This window comes from Oryza glaberrima, chromosome 4 (genome assembly GCF_000147395.1).
Source record: "Oryza glaberrima chromosome 4, OglaRS2, whole genome shotgun sequence".
NCBI classification, from domain to species: Eukaryota; Viridiplantae; Streptophyta; class Magnoliopsida; order Poales; family Poaceae; genus Oryza; species Oryza glaberrima.
Window position 1 is genome coordinate 26,323,115 of NC_068329.1, and position 15,981 is coordinate 26,339,095.

General features: G+C 45.5%; 2 protein-coding genes across 5 annotated transcripts; one reads left to right on the forward strand and one right to left on the reverse strand.

The window, feature by feature from the left end:
* Nucleotides 1-1,938: 1,938 nt before the first annotated feature.
* On the forward strand, nt 1,939-6,654 carry LOC127769700 (transcription factor bHLH96-like). Of its 2 annotated transcripts, XM_052295321.1 has the most exons (4): nt 1,944-2,065; nt 2,148-3,175; nt 3,765-4,250; nt 5,932-6,654. In XM_052295321.1, the coding sequence occupies exons 2-4, from the start codon at nt 2,798-2,800 to the stop codon at nt 6,052-6,054; spliced, it is 987 nt and encodes a 328-aa protein (XP_052151281.1). In that variant the 5' UTR covers nt 1,944-2,065; nt 2,148-2,797; the 3' UTR covers nt 6,055-6,654. The 2 variants fall into 2 exon arrangements, with proteins under 2 accessions (XP_052151280.1, XP_052151281.1); XM_052295320.1 differs by having other exon boundaries at nt 1,939-3,175.
* A 53-nt stretch (nt 6,655-6,707) lies between these two features.
* On the reverse strand, nt 6,708-15,981 carry LOC127769699 (E3 ubiquitin-protein ligase Os04g0590900). 3 transcript variants are annotated; one of them, XM_052295319.1, is made up of 6 exons: nt 15,645-15,981; nt 15,435-15,533; nt 14,321-14,602; nt 13,780-14,047; nt 13,146-13,255; nt 6,708-7,014 (listed from the first exon to the last, which is right to left on the reverse strand). In XM_052295319.1, the coding sequence occupies exons 1-4, from the start codon at nt 15,972-15,974 to the stop codon at nt 13,883-13,885; spliced, it is 876 nt and encodes a 291-aa protein (XP_052151279.1). In that variant the 5' UTR covers nt 15,975-15,981; the 3' UTR covers nt 6,708-7,014; nt 13,146-13,255; nt 13,780-13,882. The 3 variants fall into 3 exon arrangements, with proteins under 3 accessions (XP_052151279.1, XP_052151277.1, XP_052151278.1); XM_052295318.1 differs by lacking the exon at nt 6,708-7,014 and having other exon boundaries at nt 12,901-13,255; XM_052295317.1 differs by lacking the exons at nt 6,708-7,014; nt 14,321-14,602; nt 15,435-15,533; nt 15,645-15,981 and having other exon boundaries at nt 8,315-13,255; nt 13,780-13,871.

The window sequence follows — 15,981 nt, forward strand, 5'->3', positions numbered from 1 at the left end:
AGCAAAAACCCATTCATTCTTTCCTTTTCAGCCCCAACCCAGTCCACTACCTCCCTCCACTCTGTCTGCATATCTTCGGGCCAGCACACGAGTGGAACCGCATTCCCAGCTCGCACAACCAACTACCGTATTCAACCCATGGAAGATAGACCCGTGCCCGTATGATACCCGAGCTGATCCCACATTAAGTTCGGTTGAATCTTTCTCGATCTCCCAAAATTAGTTGAGGGATTTTGATCACACGATATCCTCTTTTCTTTTTTTTTTCAAAATTGAAGCGAATCCGCGAAACTCAAGACAACAATGGTTGGGGAAGCTCCCCGGCCAGCCATCATTGGCGAAGGTTAAATGGAGATTAAATTTGGGGCCGAATTAATAGAGGACATCATGAGAAAAATGATGAGGAAGGAGTGGGAATTCGATTTTTTAATTAATTGGAGGATGAAACACACGAGAGGTAGATTGAAGCAACAACGATATACTAGGGCTCGGCCCGGCGGTGGCTGGAGGTGCGCTGCACGCAAGTGCCGTGGATATAGGATCGGACGAGATAAAAAAAACGGCAACAGAAAAAAGACCAGACAATCAAAAACCGAATGCCTTACCGTGTGCGCACCAAAAATTAAGAACCCTTCCATGTGTGTAAAAGATTATTGATAAAAAAAGGCGATGAAAAAAATGAATGGACTACGATAAATGAAAAGCCTTATACTATTTTCTATTAAATATAAATATAGATACAGATATAAATTAATTATGCACGAATTATTCGTCCTTTTTCCGAACCGCCAGCCGCTATAAGCTCAGCCTAAGAAACATTAATTAAATATCCGGCTTCTACTACATCCGTCCAAAAGGCTTCGATATAATCATTTTCCGTTTTAACATTGCACTATAGAAAGAGCTTGCCAGATTAAAATTGCTCCAGAGCTTATGCGCGGGGCTGGGGTCCACCGGACAGCGTCCCTCAAACCCGAAAGTGCACTGGTACCGTGGTACGCATAGCTGGTGTGTGGCCCTTGTCTCCTACTCTCCTTACCATCCTCATTCTGTGCCCACTGTTAATCCATGTGGCTAGGTTCGTGCACCCTACATCAATTCTTCTTCACGTACGCATGTGATTGTGTGGCACCATCACATAAGCAACTGCCACAGAGCTCAGTACTATCTTAACACTTGACAGCCACTGAAAATATATCACTTCCAGCAAACGGCGCTGCTGAATTAATCGTAACATTATGAATACTCCCTCTAGTAAAGTAATTGTCATCTCAGACAATTGCATGGTTAAATTAACTTTGACCACTATTTACTATTACAGTATATATAAATATTAATAAATGCACAATTTTATTAAAGTACATTTTAAGATTAATCTATATAAATTGTCTTTCATGTTTCCAATTAATGTAAATACTTTAGAACTTATCTATAGTCAATTTTTTAAAGTTTGACATCGATCTTATCCAAAACAATAATTATTTTTAATCTGGAGAGAGTAGATCATTTGCAGATAAAAACCGATAGTTTATATATTTGATTAAAAAATTAATATGATGTGTTATAAAGCTAAGAAATAGTTTGAAACAAGTAACCAGCTCAGCGATAAGATAGAAGAGGTTTTATTTTAAAATGATATTTTTGAAAACGTGATGTAAATAATTCATCACAATAATCGGATGATAAACTGAAGCATGGAGCCTACTGCTAGATGGAGCCATGGAGGAGCCAGGTGAATTATCAGGAGAGAGAGATAGAGGAGCCATGGCTGTGAAAGAAACTCGGCGACCCGACCCGACCCGACCCGACCGCCATGTTCGGTCATTCCCAATCAGAGACGACCCCTCATCACAAGATGCTGCCGTGTGGGGCCCCCCTCTCTCCTGCCTCAGCTCGGCCGCAGCATCAGCATCCCCCCCATGCCGCGGTGACTTTCGCTTGGCATACCATACCAAGAACCGGACATCACCACACAAACTCATATCTCAAACAAAGCTAAGAAAAAAGGAAAAAAAAATCACAGCAGAGGCCAGAGAGAGATGTGTCGCTGATGAAAGATGAGTGAGTGAGTGAGACCACACCTCTTTCGTCTCCTCCACTCTCCTTTCCGCGGCTTCCAACCCCCAATCTCTCCCTCACTTTTTCAGCCGAAGCAGCAGCAGCAGCAGCAGAAGCAGAAGCATTTCGATCCACCACCCATCTCTCCTCACGTGGAGAGAGAGCTTCGCTGGTCGCTGCTAGCTAGCTCCCCGCGCGCGAAGATTTCACCGCGACGACGCCCAAAGAAAGCGAGCTTTTGGTGCCAATCTCTTGGAGCATTGCGTGGTGCGCACTGCGCAGCAGGAGGGATCGATATATCCACGGTCTATCTGCCCCCCCCCCCCCCCCCCCCCCCCCCCAAATCCTGCCTGCAACTGCGACGCACGCTAGAGAGGAGGGAGGGAGGCACAGCGGCAGGCGGCAGCTAGAGCTTAGCTCCTGCGACGTCCACTGCTCTCTCGCTCTCGCATGGATATTATTGCCCAATCTTGCGCTAGCTAGCTTCCTCTCCTCCCTCCCATGTTGCGCTAGAGACGCACGCGTAGCACCAACGCGAGCGCCAGGCCGCCAGCTGCTTGTGGTCTCGCGCTCTCTCACTAGCTAGCTTGCTGCATCCTATCTATTCTTTCGAGGAAGAGGAAGGCAACAAGCTTAGCTTAGCTACCAAGGCAGGCAGCAAGAAGGGAGGAGGAGGAGAGGTTGCATTTGCACGTCGTGACACGGACGAGAGGCCACGCGCGCGTTCGTTCGATCGGGCATGGCGCTTGACACCCTGTGCAGCGCCGGCGGCGACGTCCTCATCTACGACACGTTCAACGCCTCCGCTGCGGCGGCGGCGGCGGTTGTGCCGCCGGCGAGCTTCCTCTTCGGGAATAATAATGCCGGCGGCGCGGCGGGGACGGAGACGAGGGTGCAGGTGGCGGCCGGGGCGGTGCCGGAGGTGGACCAGCTGCTGAAGCAGGCGCAGCAGCCGGGGAGGAGGAAGCGGCGGCGGCGGGCGAGGAGCTGCAAGAGCCGGGAGGACGCCGAGAGCCAGCGGATGACCCACATTGCCGTCGAGCGCAACCGCCGCCGCCAGATGAACGAGTACCTCGCCGTGCTCCGGTCGCTCATGCCGGAGTCCTACGTCCACCGGGTACGTACACTAGCACTTACTAACATTCTACATTTCCTGTACGCTGAACTTGGAACTCTGATCTGAGGTGAGAACTGATCCTTAGGGTTCATCTCCCTAGCTTGATTCTCATTTGGACATTGGATTTTGGGTTGTGCTGAACTGGAGTTGGCAAGAGAATGTTTCGGCGAGAAGCACTGTGATTTTTCTCTAGTATAAAAATCGTACCATTATGTACCCATCCAACTTTTTTTTTAAGAAAGATTCGTTCAACTTTTGTGATGTTTAAGCACTTTTTTTTTGCTCTTTCTCGTCAACTGAATATTGAGGAATTTCCAGGTCTCTTTCATGCTATCCCAATAATGAATCATTAATTCCTCCATGGGGCATACGTTCCTCGGCCACTTTGTGCCATTAATGTGCATGCCCCCTCCATGTCATTATCATTGCTTGAATCATAGTAACATTATTACTGTTCTAGTTTACTCTCGCTGACACAACTGCTTCGCTCTAGAATCGCGATGATGCTAGGTATGCTAGGTTGATTTGATCTGTCGTCTCTGCACTTCACTGTCGCTCACTTGCTTGCTTTTAATTGGTCGGCGTGTAGGGCGACCAGGCGTCCATTGTCGGCGGCGCCATTGATTTCGTGAAGGAGCTCGAGCAGCTGCTGCAATCCCTCGAGGCGCAGAAGCGCACGCTGCTGATGCAGCCGCCGCCGCCACCGCAGCAGCAGCGGGAGCCCAAGTGTGATGCCGCGGACTCCACGAGCGCGGCCGATCAGGAGACTCCGGCGGCGGCGGCGGCGGATGGACCGCCGTTCGCGCGGTTCTTCACGTACCCACAGTACGTGTGGTGCCACAACCCGGCGCAGTACGGCGGCGGGGGCGGGGGCGCGGCGGCGGAGAACCGCGCCGGAGTGGCGGACATCGAGGTGAGCCTTGTGGAGACGCACGCCAGCATCCGGGTGATGGCGGCGCGGCGGCCGGGGCAGCTGCTCAAGATGGTCGCCGGCCTGCAGGCGCTCCGGCTCACCGTCCTCCACCTCAACGTCACGGCCCTCGGCTCGCTTGCCCTCTACTCCATCAGCGTCAAGGTACGTATACACAGGAGTCTGCTGCCAAAAAAATTCCTCCGTTTTCTTGCTGAAATATGGCCCATTGTTGCTTTTGCGTTTCCTTTTTAAGCATAAACCGTCAGAAAAAAAAGGCTGAGAAGTTTCGTCATCCAAGATACATACTCCACATAAGATACGCATGAGATGTCCGCGAGTTAGATTAATAACACGAATAATCTATAATCTACTTGCTAGTACTAGTAGTAGAGTACTTCCTCCGTCCCAAAAAAGATAACCCCTAGTTTCCGTGTCCAACGTTTAACCGTCCGTCTTATTTGAAAAAAATATAAAAAAAATTAAAAAGACAAGTCACGCATAAAATATTAATCATGTATTATCATCTAACAACAATAAAAATACGAATTATAAAAAAATTTCATATAAGACGGACAGTCAAAGTTGAACACGAAAACTCAGGGTTTGAGTTTTTTTTTTGGAACGGAGGGAGTACATATGTGCAGCACCTGATGTGACAAACTGACCAACCAAGTTTGCAAGAGAGACAGCCATACTTCTGATCAGCTCAGATATACAAACTACTAAACCCAAATACAAACTACCAAACGGATTGTCTTAGCATATGGCCAACACGACTCCACATGTGTACAGATCGATGATGCGTGGAGGCCATGAGCCTCATACACCGTGCTTGCGTGTACGCGGCTCAGCTGGCGCTGCACACGTCTTGACAATCATGAGAGGCCATACTCGCCAGCCACACAGGGAAGCAAAATCATCTCCATGCATCTGTTGCTGCCTATATAGTGTAGTACACGAGAACAATAAACGTGTCATAAATTCTCCTCTGTTACCCATCGAACGTAGACCAACATCCCCGGGGGTATTTTACTATACTAGTAGAGGCTATTGCATGGGTGATCACTGATCAGAATTGCGTCTCGCTGCTGCTGCTGTTGATGCTGCTCCATATCTGCCATGGCCGATTGCTTTTGACCAGAGATTCCATGGCGGAAAGGCCATTGCTTCCCTTGGCCCCTTGGGTGTGTTCTTTCTCTGTGCTCTGTATCTGTGGTACAGTACTACAGTGGTAAGAGTACGTAGCTCTGAACTTGATGTGCCCCAGTCGACTGGTGCTGCACTATATCAAGCCATGGCACTTCATACTCACAAAGGGAGATGCAGAATTTTATATATATATGTTTTATACTCCTAGATAGGTTTAGAGAGAGAGGGAGGGAGAGAGAGGACGATGGACAGCACTGTCACGGAGAATCTTTCTGCTGGGGATTAGATTGCCAAGGCGAAATCTCAGCAGAAAAGAAAAAAAGGGCTACAGAGTTTTGTGTGTCATTGTGTGCTGCTGCCGCCTTTTCTTGCGCTGTTTTATTTACAGCAGAGAATCTGCCTTTACGAAACGATCGCTCTATTGAAAAGCGTCGCCTGTGCCTCGCTTTTTTCCTCCTCGGCTTTGTGCTTGTGGAGCCTCTGTGTCTGTGTGACTAGGCGATCGACTCGTGGTAGCCTCTGTCTGTCCCGTGTAATACCTTTGCTTATCAATCGCCCTTTGATTTCCCTCGAATCGCCCACTTTGCCTTGCGGGCATTCATTTGTGTACTTTGTGTTGCGTTGGCCGGATGTGAATGTGATTTGTGGCATCAAGCAATCCTTTGATTTTTGTGTGTGGATTTTGCATTTGCAGGTGGAGGAAGGGTGCGGCATGGCGACGGTGGACGACATCGCAGCGGCGGTGCACCACGTGCTCTGCATCATCGACGCCGAGGCGGCGTCGCAGATGCTGCTCGCCGGGGAGGCCTCCGGTTAGCGTGGCCACCTAGCAAGATAGGCGCGCGGCGGCGGCCGGTGTAACAAATCTGTAAAGTGTAGCGGATCTCGATCGATCTCTCCCCTCCCGTAGGCGAGTCGGGTGATTTGGGGGTCGGTGGCGTAGGGCAAAAGCCCGTGTAAGTGCAATAACATGCGGCCCGTTGTAATCCTAGCCGGTTTTTTTTTTTTTTTTTTTTGCCGTCGAGTGTGTGCGTTTTGCGGTTTTCTCGGCGGAAGTCGACGTGGAATCCGGGGGAGTGAGACGGTGAAGAGGGTTTTTTTTATCCTTGCTTGTCCCTCCATGTTGGGCCGACTAGGTACACAGCCTATGGGCTTGAGATTAGCACATGGTCCGGCCCAATTGAACACAGGATTTTCTTTGAGTAGTTGGAGTCATAATCTTAGGGCAGGTTTGACAGACTTAAGTTCAACTAAACGGTGTCAGCATTATCTTAAAAGAAAAATAAACTAAAGAGTTGGAACAGGATTTATGCTGCTTCACAACTTCACTTCAGAAACAACTTATGAAGTTAAAATTAGAAATTGGAGCACTGACAAACACACCCTTATTCACCTGTTCCGTGATTTGGCTGATGCTCGCGCCTAATCCACATCGTCCATGTGGGATCAGAGAATCATGGTGAAGAGTCATAACAAACTGACAGCTAGTCATGTCCTCGCTAATTCTCCAATGCATACAGATAGTCATGTCCTTTTAGATCATGGGAATTAATGTGTTCGAATAATTATCACACGTGTTCACAATGTGCACATTCTTATTCTTGCTCTCACTAATTTACACTCCTTTTCCATCCAAACCCCACCACCGGCCTCTTTTCCCCTTTTGACTTTGTTTTTCATGCTCTCTAGTCTCTTCCGCCGAATCCTGAATTCCTCACGTGAATTCGGAACAAAGGCGCAAAGAGAGCAAAAGTACCAACACTCAATCGCCCACCACCTGCATTGTGTTCAAAACTCACCGGAATTAAAACACCATCTTGACGCATCTTTAGTAGTGCTTTCGCCGACTAGAAACTATTTCATTTCAGGGCAAAACACAACACCGAGTCACCGACGAAATCAAGCTCTCGTCTAAAGTACAAAAGCAGCAGGAAGGCAGGAATAGGATGCCCATGCTTTCTCCATTGCCTTAGTTGCTGATAAATTAGGAACATTTCTTTAGTGCTTGCATGCACAAAGATGATGCCGCCTTAGTGGGAAAAATAATGGCCACAAATCAACCTCAATAATGCAGATCACTTGCGAGTGTGATAAAGACGTCTACCTAGAGGGAGTTCAAGCTCATTTTCGTGGAATACTAATGGGAAGGTCAAAGCTACAGCAGTTGCAAGCAAACCAGTTTCATTTTGGGAAGCCAACACTTCAAATAAAAAGACTAGGGGTGATTAGTGAGTTTGTAACGTGTGCAAAGATAATTCACTTATATTTCATCAACCTAATCCCCGACCACAGATTTGGAATATCGGAAACGCATGTTATGCAGGGCTACTAGGACCTAGTCAGAAGATGCCAGCTTCATCGCTGTCACAGAAACTTCAACCGAACTACTTTGTCTATACATATGCAACTAGGTAGAGAAGCAACCGCTGGTCTCCTAAAACGAACAGATTTGGGCAAAGCAGATGAGAGAAAAAACAAATTCCAATTTGATCCAGACTGAAACCTGACTAGAAACACGCAGTAACTCGCGGCTAATTTGGTGTCAGTTTGCAACTTTGTCAGTACTAAGCTACTAATTCGTGGTTCACAGCAAACTCCAACCCGTTCCTGCAAATTCCATGCCCATAATAAGTAATAGGTCCATCAGTACTATGATGATGTTCTAAACACTGATTCTCCTGGGTTTTACCTGAAAAAAATGATTCTTGTATGCAAGAAAACAAAAGCTACTTTTTTATGTCAAACTCATAGGCCTAATTCACACCACCATTCCATTTGATCCTTCACTTTTCCGCACCACCTAAATGCCAATGCGTAGAAACCAAAGAAAACGCAAGGTGGAGAAAACTTTTAGCCTTGGTACTGAACTAGTGAACTCACAGAAGAACAAACTCCACAGAAAAATTGAACGGTGGGAAGTCAATGTAATGTATAAAATGGCAGAGCAAAAGAGAGAGAGAGAGAGAGATCAGCTCTCAGGTCCTTCTCAACTATGAACAAAAGAGACATTACCAACCAAGCACTGCAGAGGATCGATTTGGCAGTGGCATCACATGGAGTGAGGCAGCAGATCAACATTATCACAAGACGACATCTCCAGATTATGATGATTGTCACAAGACGACATCTCCAGATTATGATGATTGTCCTTGCAATTTTTTCCCATTCGCATCTCATCATGCAAACAAAGGTTGCTTGTCCAGTATCCTAGAGTAAGAAAATGAGAACTGACCGCCTCACATTGGATGATCTGAATCTTTTCCCCTGCCGCTCTTGCTGCTGAAGCAGGATCTCCCACCGGAGGGCAATCTCTTCCCCGGCAGAGCCTCCATGGCGTCCTGCAGCTGCAATGCACGTCGGCTGCGGCCTCCCCTTCCCTTGCTGTTCTCGCCATGGCACCGTCTTGACGTGCCAGCGCCGCCTGCGAGGAGGCCACTCTCCCTGGCTGCCGTCAGCTCGTCTTCCATGGATTCCTGCAGAACGTCGGCGATGCACATGCGGTTGTCACGGTGAAGATCAGACGACGACGCGCCCCTCTTTGGCGGCGAGCCTTCTTCTCTGATCTCGGCTGCGCCATTGGCCTCCTCCATCCCCTCTGCGACGTCCTTCGCATCGTGATCATCATCGGCAGTGCTGGCCCTGCTCACTGCCTCCTGCTGCTCTTCACAAAGATTTTCCAAGCCATCCATCACCACAACCACCTCGTGTGTATTGTCACCTCCAGTCTCACCTGGAGCACAGCCCTCCGGCTCCGGCGACGCCAACCCGACGGTGACGAAGGTGATGTTGGCGCGGCAGAGGGGGCAATTGGAGTGTGACTTGAGCCAAGTGTCGATGCATTGCTGGTGGAAGGCATGGCTGCACCTGGGTAGCAGCCGGAGGCTCTCCCCGTCACTGAACTCGCCGAGGCAGACCGAGCAGTCGGTGGTGTGGACGAACCCATCACCGCGCCGGTACTTGCACACCGTGATCTTGTTGATCAGGGTCTCGTCCAGCCCGCTCGGCGGCGAGACGTTCCATGACTCGTGGCTCCTCGACTGCCCGTGGCCGTGGCGGCCGCCGCTACCGGCACCGCCGCCATAGGCAGCGCCACCGGAGCTCGAGCCGAAGACCCTCCCCCTGAGGAAGCTAACGGTGCCACAGTACTTGGAGATGAAGGTGTAATAGCTGACGAGGAGGAAGGCGCTGGCCAGAACGCCGATGATTGCAATGACGAGAGGGGAGAAGACAGGGCCGGAGGAGTCGTCGGCGCTGGTGCCGGCGACGTCGAAGGGCGGCGGCGGAGGGAAGATGAAGTAGCACCACTGGGGGCAGTACATGCTGCACAGTCCTTGAGAGCAATCTCTCGTTGGCTCGTAGGGGACCCAAGCAGGAGCAGAGGATGCCATTGCCTCGTAGAACACGAAATCCGGCAGCTGCAAGACTGCAACAACAGAGAGAAAGAAGGGAAGAACTAGAAAGAAGATAGGCAGATGTTAAGCTTCCTCAGTGCTCGGTCTGAGGCTCTGTGCAAGTACTAGCAGAGGATCTCTGCAAGTTTCTGGACCGAATCATTGGTGAGGAGACGAGGGAAGGAGACAGATGTGTGACGGCCGTGTATATGTTCAATCCATGGTATACTTGCTTTCTTGGTATCGGGAGTCGTGAGAGGATGGGGAGAGATATCAAGATGATGCCTCTGGCTGAGAGGACGAGAGGAGTTTGCTTGTTGCAAAGCAAAGATTTTTCTCCTTTTAATTTGGGTGGAGGATTGAGCGGTTGTTGCCTTGTGTTGGGGGACCTCTGCTTTTGTTTTTGGGTGCTGCAGGTCTTCTTTCTTCTCTTTTCCTTTGCCCCGTTGCTGTTCCTTTCCTCTTTAAACTCCACCGTCTCTTTTGCAACACCAACACAGATCAGAAGATGAAGAGAGGATGTCGAGTTGGTATGATTAAAACACTATAGTACGAATAGAAAACATGGGCAGAATAGTTCACGAATCACGAGGAAGGTGGCGTTGCTGCATCAGTGCAGCGCAGCCAAACAAGGTTCCACTGTACGGGATAAATGACAACTATCAGTATCAGATTCTACCAGTCCCAGCGTGATAAGGTCATGTGCATTCTCATCTTTAACTAGCGTGACAGAATTTCATTAGTTTGGTGACTGAAAGCTAAAGTTTACTCTAGTTCAAAATTTAAAGATGATCCTGAATTTCATTATCTGGTTCCTAATTTAAAGATGACGTAGGCTTTTGTGAAAGAGATACTTGAAAGCTTTTCTTAAGTGCCAAAGAAGTAACTTTCATCAAAGCCCAGCAGCTAAAACATCATTATCCTGTAAGAATGACAGAGTTGGGACTAAGTAGAACAGTACAACTTGAAATCTCCCGAAACAATCTGATTTGTTCAAGTAAATGGAGACAATGATTACTAGCACTATTTGACAGCTTTCGTCATACTTCTCCATTTCCAGCACTAATACTATTGCTGTGCCCACTAAAGCGTTTGATAGCTTGCATTAGTAACTTGTAAAATTAAAAAGAGACCATATACTTCTATTTCAAGTCAAAGGGTAGCGTTAGGGAGATTCAGACGGCAATTTGGATCGACAAGCAGAATATATGCACAGAAATACAGTTTAGCCTCACCTTGTATCCACATTACACTAAAGAAAAGGGAACAAATCAAGATTCAAGTCAAAATGCATTCATGAATCACATGAATGTAATTTTATTCCAGATAATTAAGCCAGAACAACAAACATGGTTTTATACAGAAGAAATCGGACAAAAGGAAATGGATATGCAGAAATAGTTTAGAAGCAACTTTTTTTTTGAACGGAACAAGCAACTTTTAATACGATAGTCCCCATTGTGAAGAACAGACAGATTTGATATGTCTAATTATCTTCTTTCAGTGATCAAATCATCACTTCCGTATGACGCTACAGCAGGAATAACACTGCTTGATAAACATAGGAAAGAGAAGTGCATATGTAGATAAAGGAAACTGTGCGGTTTCATTCTAATACTAAGGTCTATTTTCCTGGGTTATTTACAGAGGACTATCAAATCAAGTTCATTCTCACTCCTTATGAGGGATGACCTTGAGAAAGAAAATTATGTTTAGATTTCTCTAAGATGATTAACTATTTCTCAAAAAGAACATTTGCTTCACACTACAAAAGCCATATTTTTAACCCTTTTGGGTATTTTTAAATTCTACATCTCCCTCGAATTGAACATGCTTACCAGAACATGCAAATAGATCAATTGAAGTTTTGTTGCAGTCAGATAAAGTGGTGGACCAGGTAATAGAGGAATAGGAGTATCCTTTTCTTTTCCAAAAGTATAATCTCACTGATAGGGATGACTTTTTGACTCAACACTCCTATGAAGAAACTTAAAGAAATCTCCTGGACATATTTGCGAAAATCAGATCTCAGTTTGGATCAATCAGGCCCACATTAGTTCCTTAAAATTTGCAGGAGCGACTGCTTTAAAGTTTAACAAGTAAAATATGCTCCTATTTGCCACTCGATTCCTCCTTGGAGAGGTGCCACATAAAGTCAGGCGCATGGCTTGCTTTTGTAGTCATCAGACCATCATCATATTACAACTTCTTATCCAGGGGACTAAACTGGATCATAACTCTTTAAGAACTGTTTCAAGCAGTTTCACGAAACAGCCTATTGTTGACTCTTGTGGATTAAGAATGTTGTCAAGACAACTCTATTTGGTCCAGTTCATCAGAGAAATACTTCAGTTACACTATCCTGTGTACCATAGGCTATCGAGGGATGACACTTCCAAGACCTCAACATATGCATGCAACCATCGAGTACATGCTCTAGTAGTATATCAAAACCTAATAAGTTGCAAGTACTTAAGTGCTTAAAGTTTTCAACACACTCCATAGTGTTTGATTAGTGGAAGGTCTAAAGTTAAGGTGCAAGAAAATTTCAACTATTTTTTTCTTAGCCTAGGCATCTTGCAATAGGAAGGAAACCTTTCTTGGGCTTACCATGAATCGTTAAGTTTTGAAAGCATTTCAATAGGCAGATGCATCATTAGCAAGCAATGAGAGTGTCTGGGTACTAGATGCTTCTATTCTTAAATGCAACGGGTATCCTGATTCTCATCAACAACTATTATGACTAGCATACCATCAGTGACTAGCACATGCATATCTGTTGGCAAAAACATATATGATTCAGGTACTGCATACTGTGCATGATCAAAACACTAGTAAAGCTAAGCAATATTCTGTAAAGACCTCTAGGAGTCTTCAGCCCGTCTTTTAGTATTTTCAGATTTGTATTACAAGAATCACTACAAAAATGAGAGATGAAAAATAGTGTTATGGTTCTCCAGGGTTAAAGAGAATCATATGCAGCAATAGGAGAGAAACGTTCCAGGAACATACTCCCTCAATCCCTCAGTTGATTTTGATAAGAACTATTTAATTTTACGAGTCAAACTTTGTAGGTTTTGACCAACAATTATAATTAAACTACAACTTTATTGAGTGTGTAATAATAACACCAATAGATCCATACTTAAAGTGTTTTCACACAACATTGGTTTCACGGCTGTTAATAATATATTTTATGTGAAACCAATAGTCAAAGTTAAATCTTGAAGGCTATTTGGAAATAAAACTCAAGGGGACAGTAAACGGCATGATGATTTCCCTTTTTATCCTTTCCACAGGTGATGTCCACGACAAAAGAGTAACTTGTATTTTAATAGTACCTCATTGGGCAAATTAAGGACTACTATAGGGAATACCTAAAAGTTGCTGAGACAACAATTGTCTCAGCAGGAGAAGATTGATGATCACAATAAATTACAGATAATTAGAGTAAATACATTACTGAAAATGAACACTAAAATTTAAAATATTAATCCATTCAACAACAATTTTTCACCTTAGGTCAGAGGTGGCACCCTTTTGTTCCTCATCTCCTTATCAGTGTCAAGCCGTCAACCACAGACATATATTGCAGTATTTGATTACAATATCTCCTCTGTTTAAAATCTACAAATAAAAGAGCCATATCTGAATTTCTGTTCAATGCCAAAGGTATGGTAAATTGTTGCATGTAAAGTAACATGGTGTCATAACATTATGGCGTGTCTACATGACACAGTTTATCTCAAACAACAAATTATTCGCCTGAGCACCGCATTTTTTTTCAATCTCACATTATTATGGAATCATGGTAACGAACAAGAGACATTTAATGGTAAATGATAATATACTGCCAATTCTGGCAGATAAAAACATAGAGATGCTCGCCAAATTGCATATTAGGTGTCCATGTGGCAGTGCATTAAAGATTGATTGGTACAAATGATAAAAACATGAAGTTTTGGGTTTTTTATAAATATATGCAGGCGAAAATGTGCAGTTGAGCTAAATAAAGTAGGTGAAACAAGATTACTGATTTTTTTTGGCGTGTTAAGAAATGGAACTTTCCACCATAAAACAAGTTCAATCATCTAGTGTGACTATGAAGCATCAACCATGAGGTGCTAAGTTAGATTATATTAGTCACGCACCAGGAAATGTAAAAAACTTGTAGCTGTACAATGAGGCTCCACATATGTACTATTAATGAGGCTGCTGGTAACTTTCTCCGAGTCCAAACACAGTATTGTTAAACTATTCCTGTTTATCTTCACCATGATCCTTAGTACCATTATCAGTGACACCTTCAGCCTCGCCATCAACATTTACATCTTCAATTTCACCATCAGCCTTTACACTGTCATCCAAATCATCTACACTTTGTCGCCATCTCAAACGAACAGGTCTTCCCATAAGCTCCTGCATGACAAAGAAATGTAAACTTTAATACCATGGTGTCCAATGTGCTTGCAATCTTACATATATAGCATCTTATTTCATAGGAAGTCAAAAAATTGGGGGGAAGGTGGCAGAAACTACTAAAGGTTAGTACGTTACTTAATATGCCTAATGGGAAATCTTTAACAACAATCGATAATTTAAACAACATTGCAGAAGTTAATTTATAAATGATCAGTTATCATTCTTGGTATAAAATGTAAAATTGGAAGGCAAAGTCCATGTAGTTATCACCTTCCCATCGAGTTCAGTGAGAGCAGCTTCGGCTTCCTCTTTTGTCCCAAAAGAAACAAAACCATAACCAGCTGATTTTCCTGATGGGCTATCAAAGACCACCTTAGCAGAAAGTGGATTAAATTTTGAGAAAAACTCCTTCATATTGGGAGCCCTTGCTTTCCATGGGAGATTGGACACATAAAGTTTGTGCCTCTCCAAAATTGTGCCCGGAGGAGGAGGAGGAGCAGGTTTTCTGAAACTCTTTGAAAACTCCACCCTGATGGTCCTTCCCATGACATCCTGCAAAAGATCAGTGATGCAGAAACTAGTAATAAGATATCCATCGCTGAGTACCACGAAAGCTTAGATACATATAAGTCTATATCATTCTTGTCAGGAGCTTAGATACATATAAGTCTATATCATTCTTGTCAGGACCGCCAGTATCTGACTTCAAGCTGCTAGCATGTTGATGATAAGATCACTGAACAATACTTCAACTGTACCTGACTGATACTATTGTGAGAAATTTTGAGTCTACCATAATATAAGCTTGTACTATATACTCAAATTATTGAATTTCCACCATTTATAGGCATCCATCCCTCCACTAATAGAAACAAGTAGCCAATATGATTTTTGCATATATAAAAGTGTGTTTTCATTATTTTTTTTCAGCTTTGTCTATGGGGATGTGGGGATCGAAGTATAACCCTAGACCTCATCCAGATGTATTCATGAAATAGCAATGTCTCCATGTTTAGTCCTCATCCTGTGGGGATTGAAGGAAAGTAAGATGAACAGACACATCTAAACATGCATCGCAATTTGCAACCATTTTCCACTTTGCGTGCGAAAAATAGCATTTAGGTTGTGTTTAGTTCCACATTAAAATTGGAAGTTTGAAGAAATTGAAACGATGTGACGGAGAAGTTGGAAGTTTGTGTGTGTAGGGAAGTTAGATGTGACGGAAAAGTTGTAAGTTTAAAAAAAAAAGTTTGAATCTAAACAGGGCCTTAGCCGCATTTGTGCTCTATCAATCCGATATCCAGTGCATGTGTATTATCATATTCTAATCGATAGACTAGCGCGAAGTTTTCATACGCTAAATCAAAACAGTAAACAAACTCACGAGGGAGTTGAGCTTCTCCACAGCAGCGGCGGCCTCCTCCGCCGTTGCCATCGTGACGAACGCGAACCCCTTCTTCTTCCCATCCTTCCCCTTGATCACCTTCACCCAAAAAAAAAAAAAAAAAAGCCACGCGTGTCTCATAACACCATAGCCCAGAACTCAAAGCTACGCCTCCATAAGCATGGCAACTGGGCCGTACCGGTTACTCACCTCGACGTCCTTGACGGCGCCGCACTGCGCGAAGAGCTTCTCGATCTCCGGCGCGGGGAAGGACCAGGGGATGTTGGCCACGTACAGCTTCCGCCGCTTCTCTCCCCCCTCCTCCTCCTCCTCCTCACCATCCTCGACCGCCTGCGCCTCGGGAGGCGAGGAGGCCGCGACCGCGGCGGCCGGGAGGCGGCGGATGCCGATGAGCGGGTGGGGGCGGCGAGGGGTGCGGAGGAGCGGCGCGAGCCGGGGAATGCGCGGGGCCGGGAGCGCGAGCGCCGCCGCTGCGTGGTGGTGGTGGGGGGGGCTTCGCGCGAGGGAGAGCGCCGCCATTGGTTCG

What these genes read in the sequence shown, in the direction of transcription:
- LOC127769700 (XM_052295320.1), top strand. Translation starts at nt 2,798, where the DNA reads ATGGCGCTTGACACCCTGTGCAGCGCCGGCGGCGACGTCCTCATCTAC. An exon ending in CGGAGTCCTACGTCCACCGG is followed by an intron (nt 3,176 to 3,764) that starts GTACGTACACTA and finishes GTCGGCGTGTAG; the next exon opens with GGCGACCAGGCGTCCATTGT. An exon ending in TCTACTCCATCAGCGTCAAG is followed by an intron (nt 4,251 to 5,931) that starts GTACGTATACAC and finishes TTGCATTTGCAG; the next exon opens with GTGGAGGAAGGGTGCGGCAT.
- LOC127769699 (XM_052295317.1), bottom strand. Translation starts at nt 9,625, where the DNA reads ATGGCATCCTCTGCTCCTGCTTGGGTCCCCTACGAGCCAACGAGAGAT.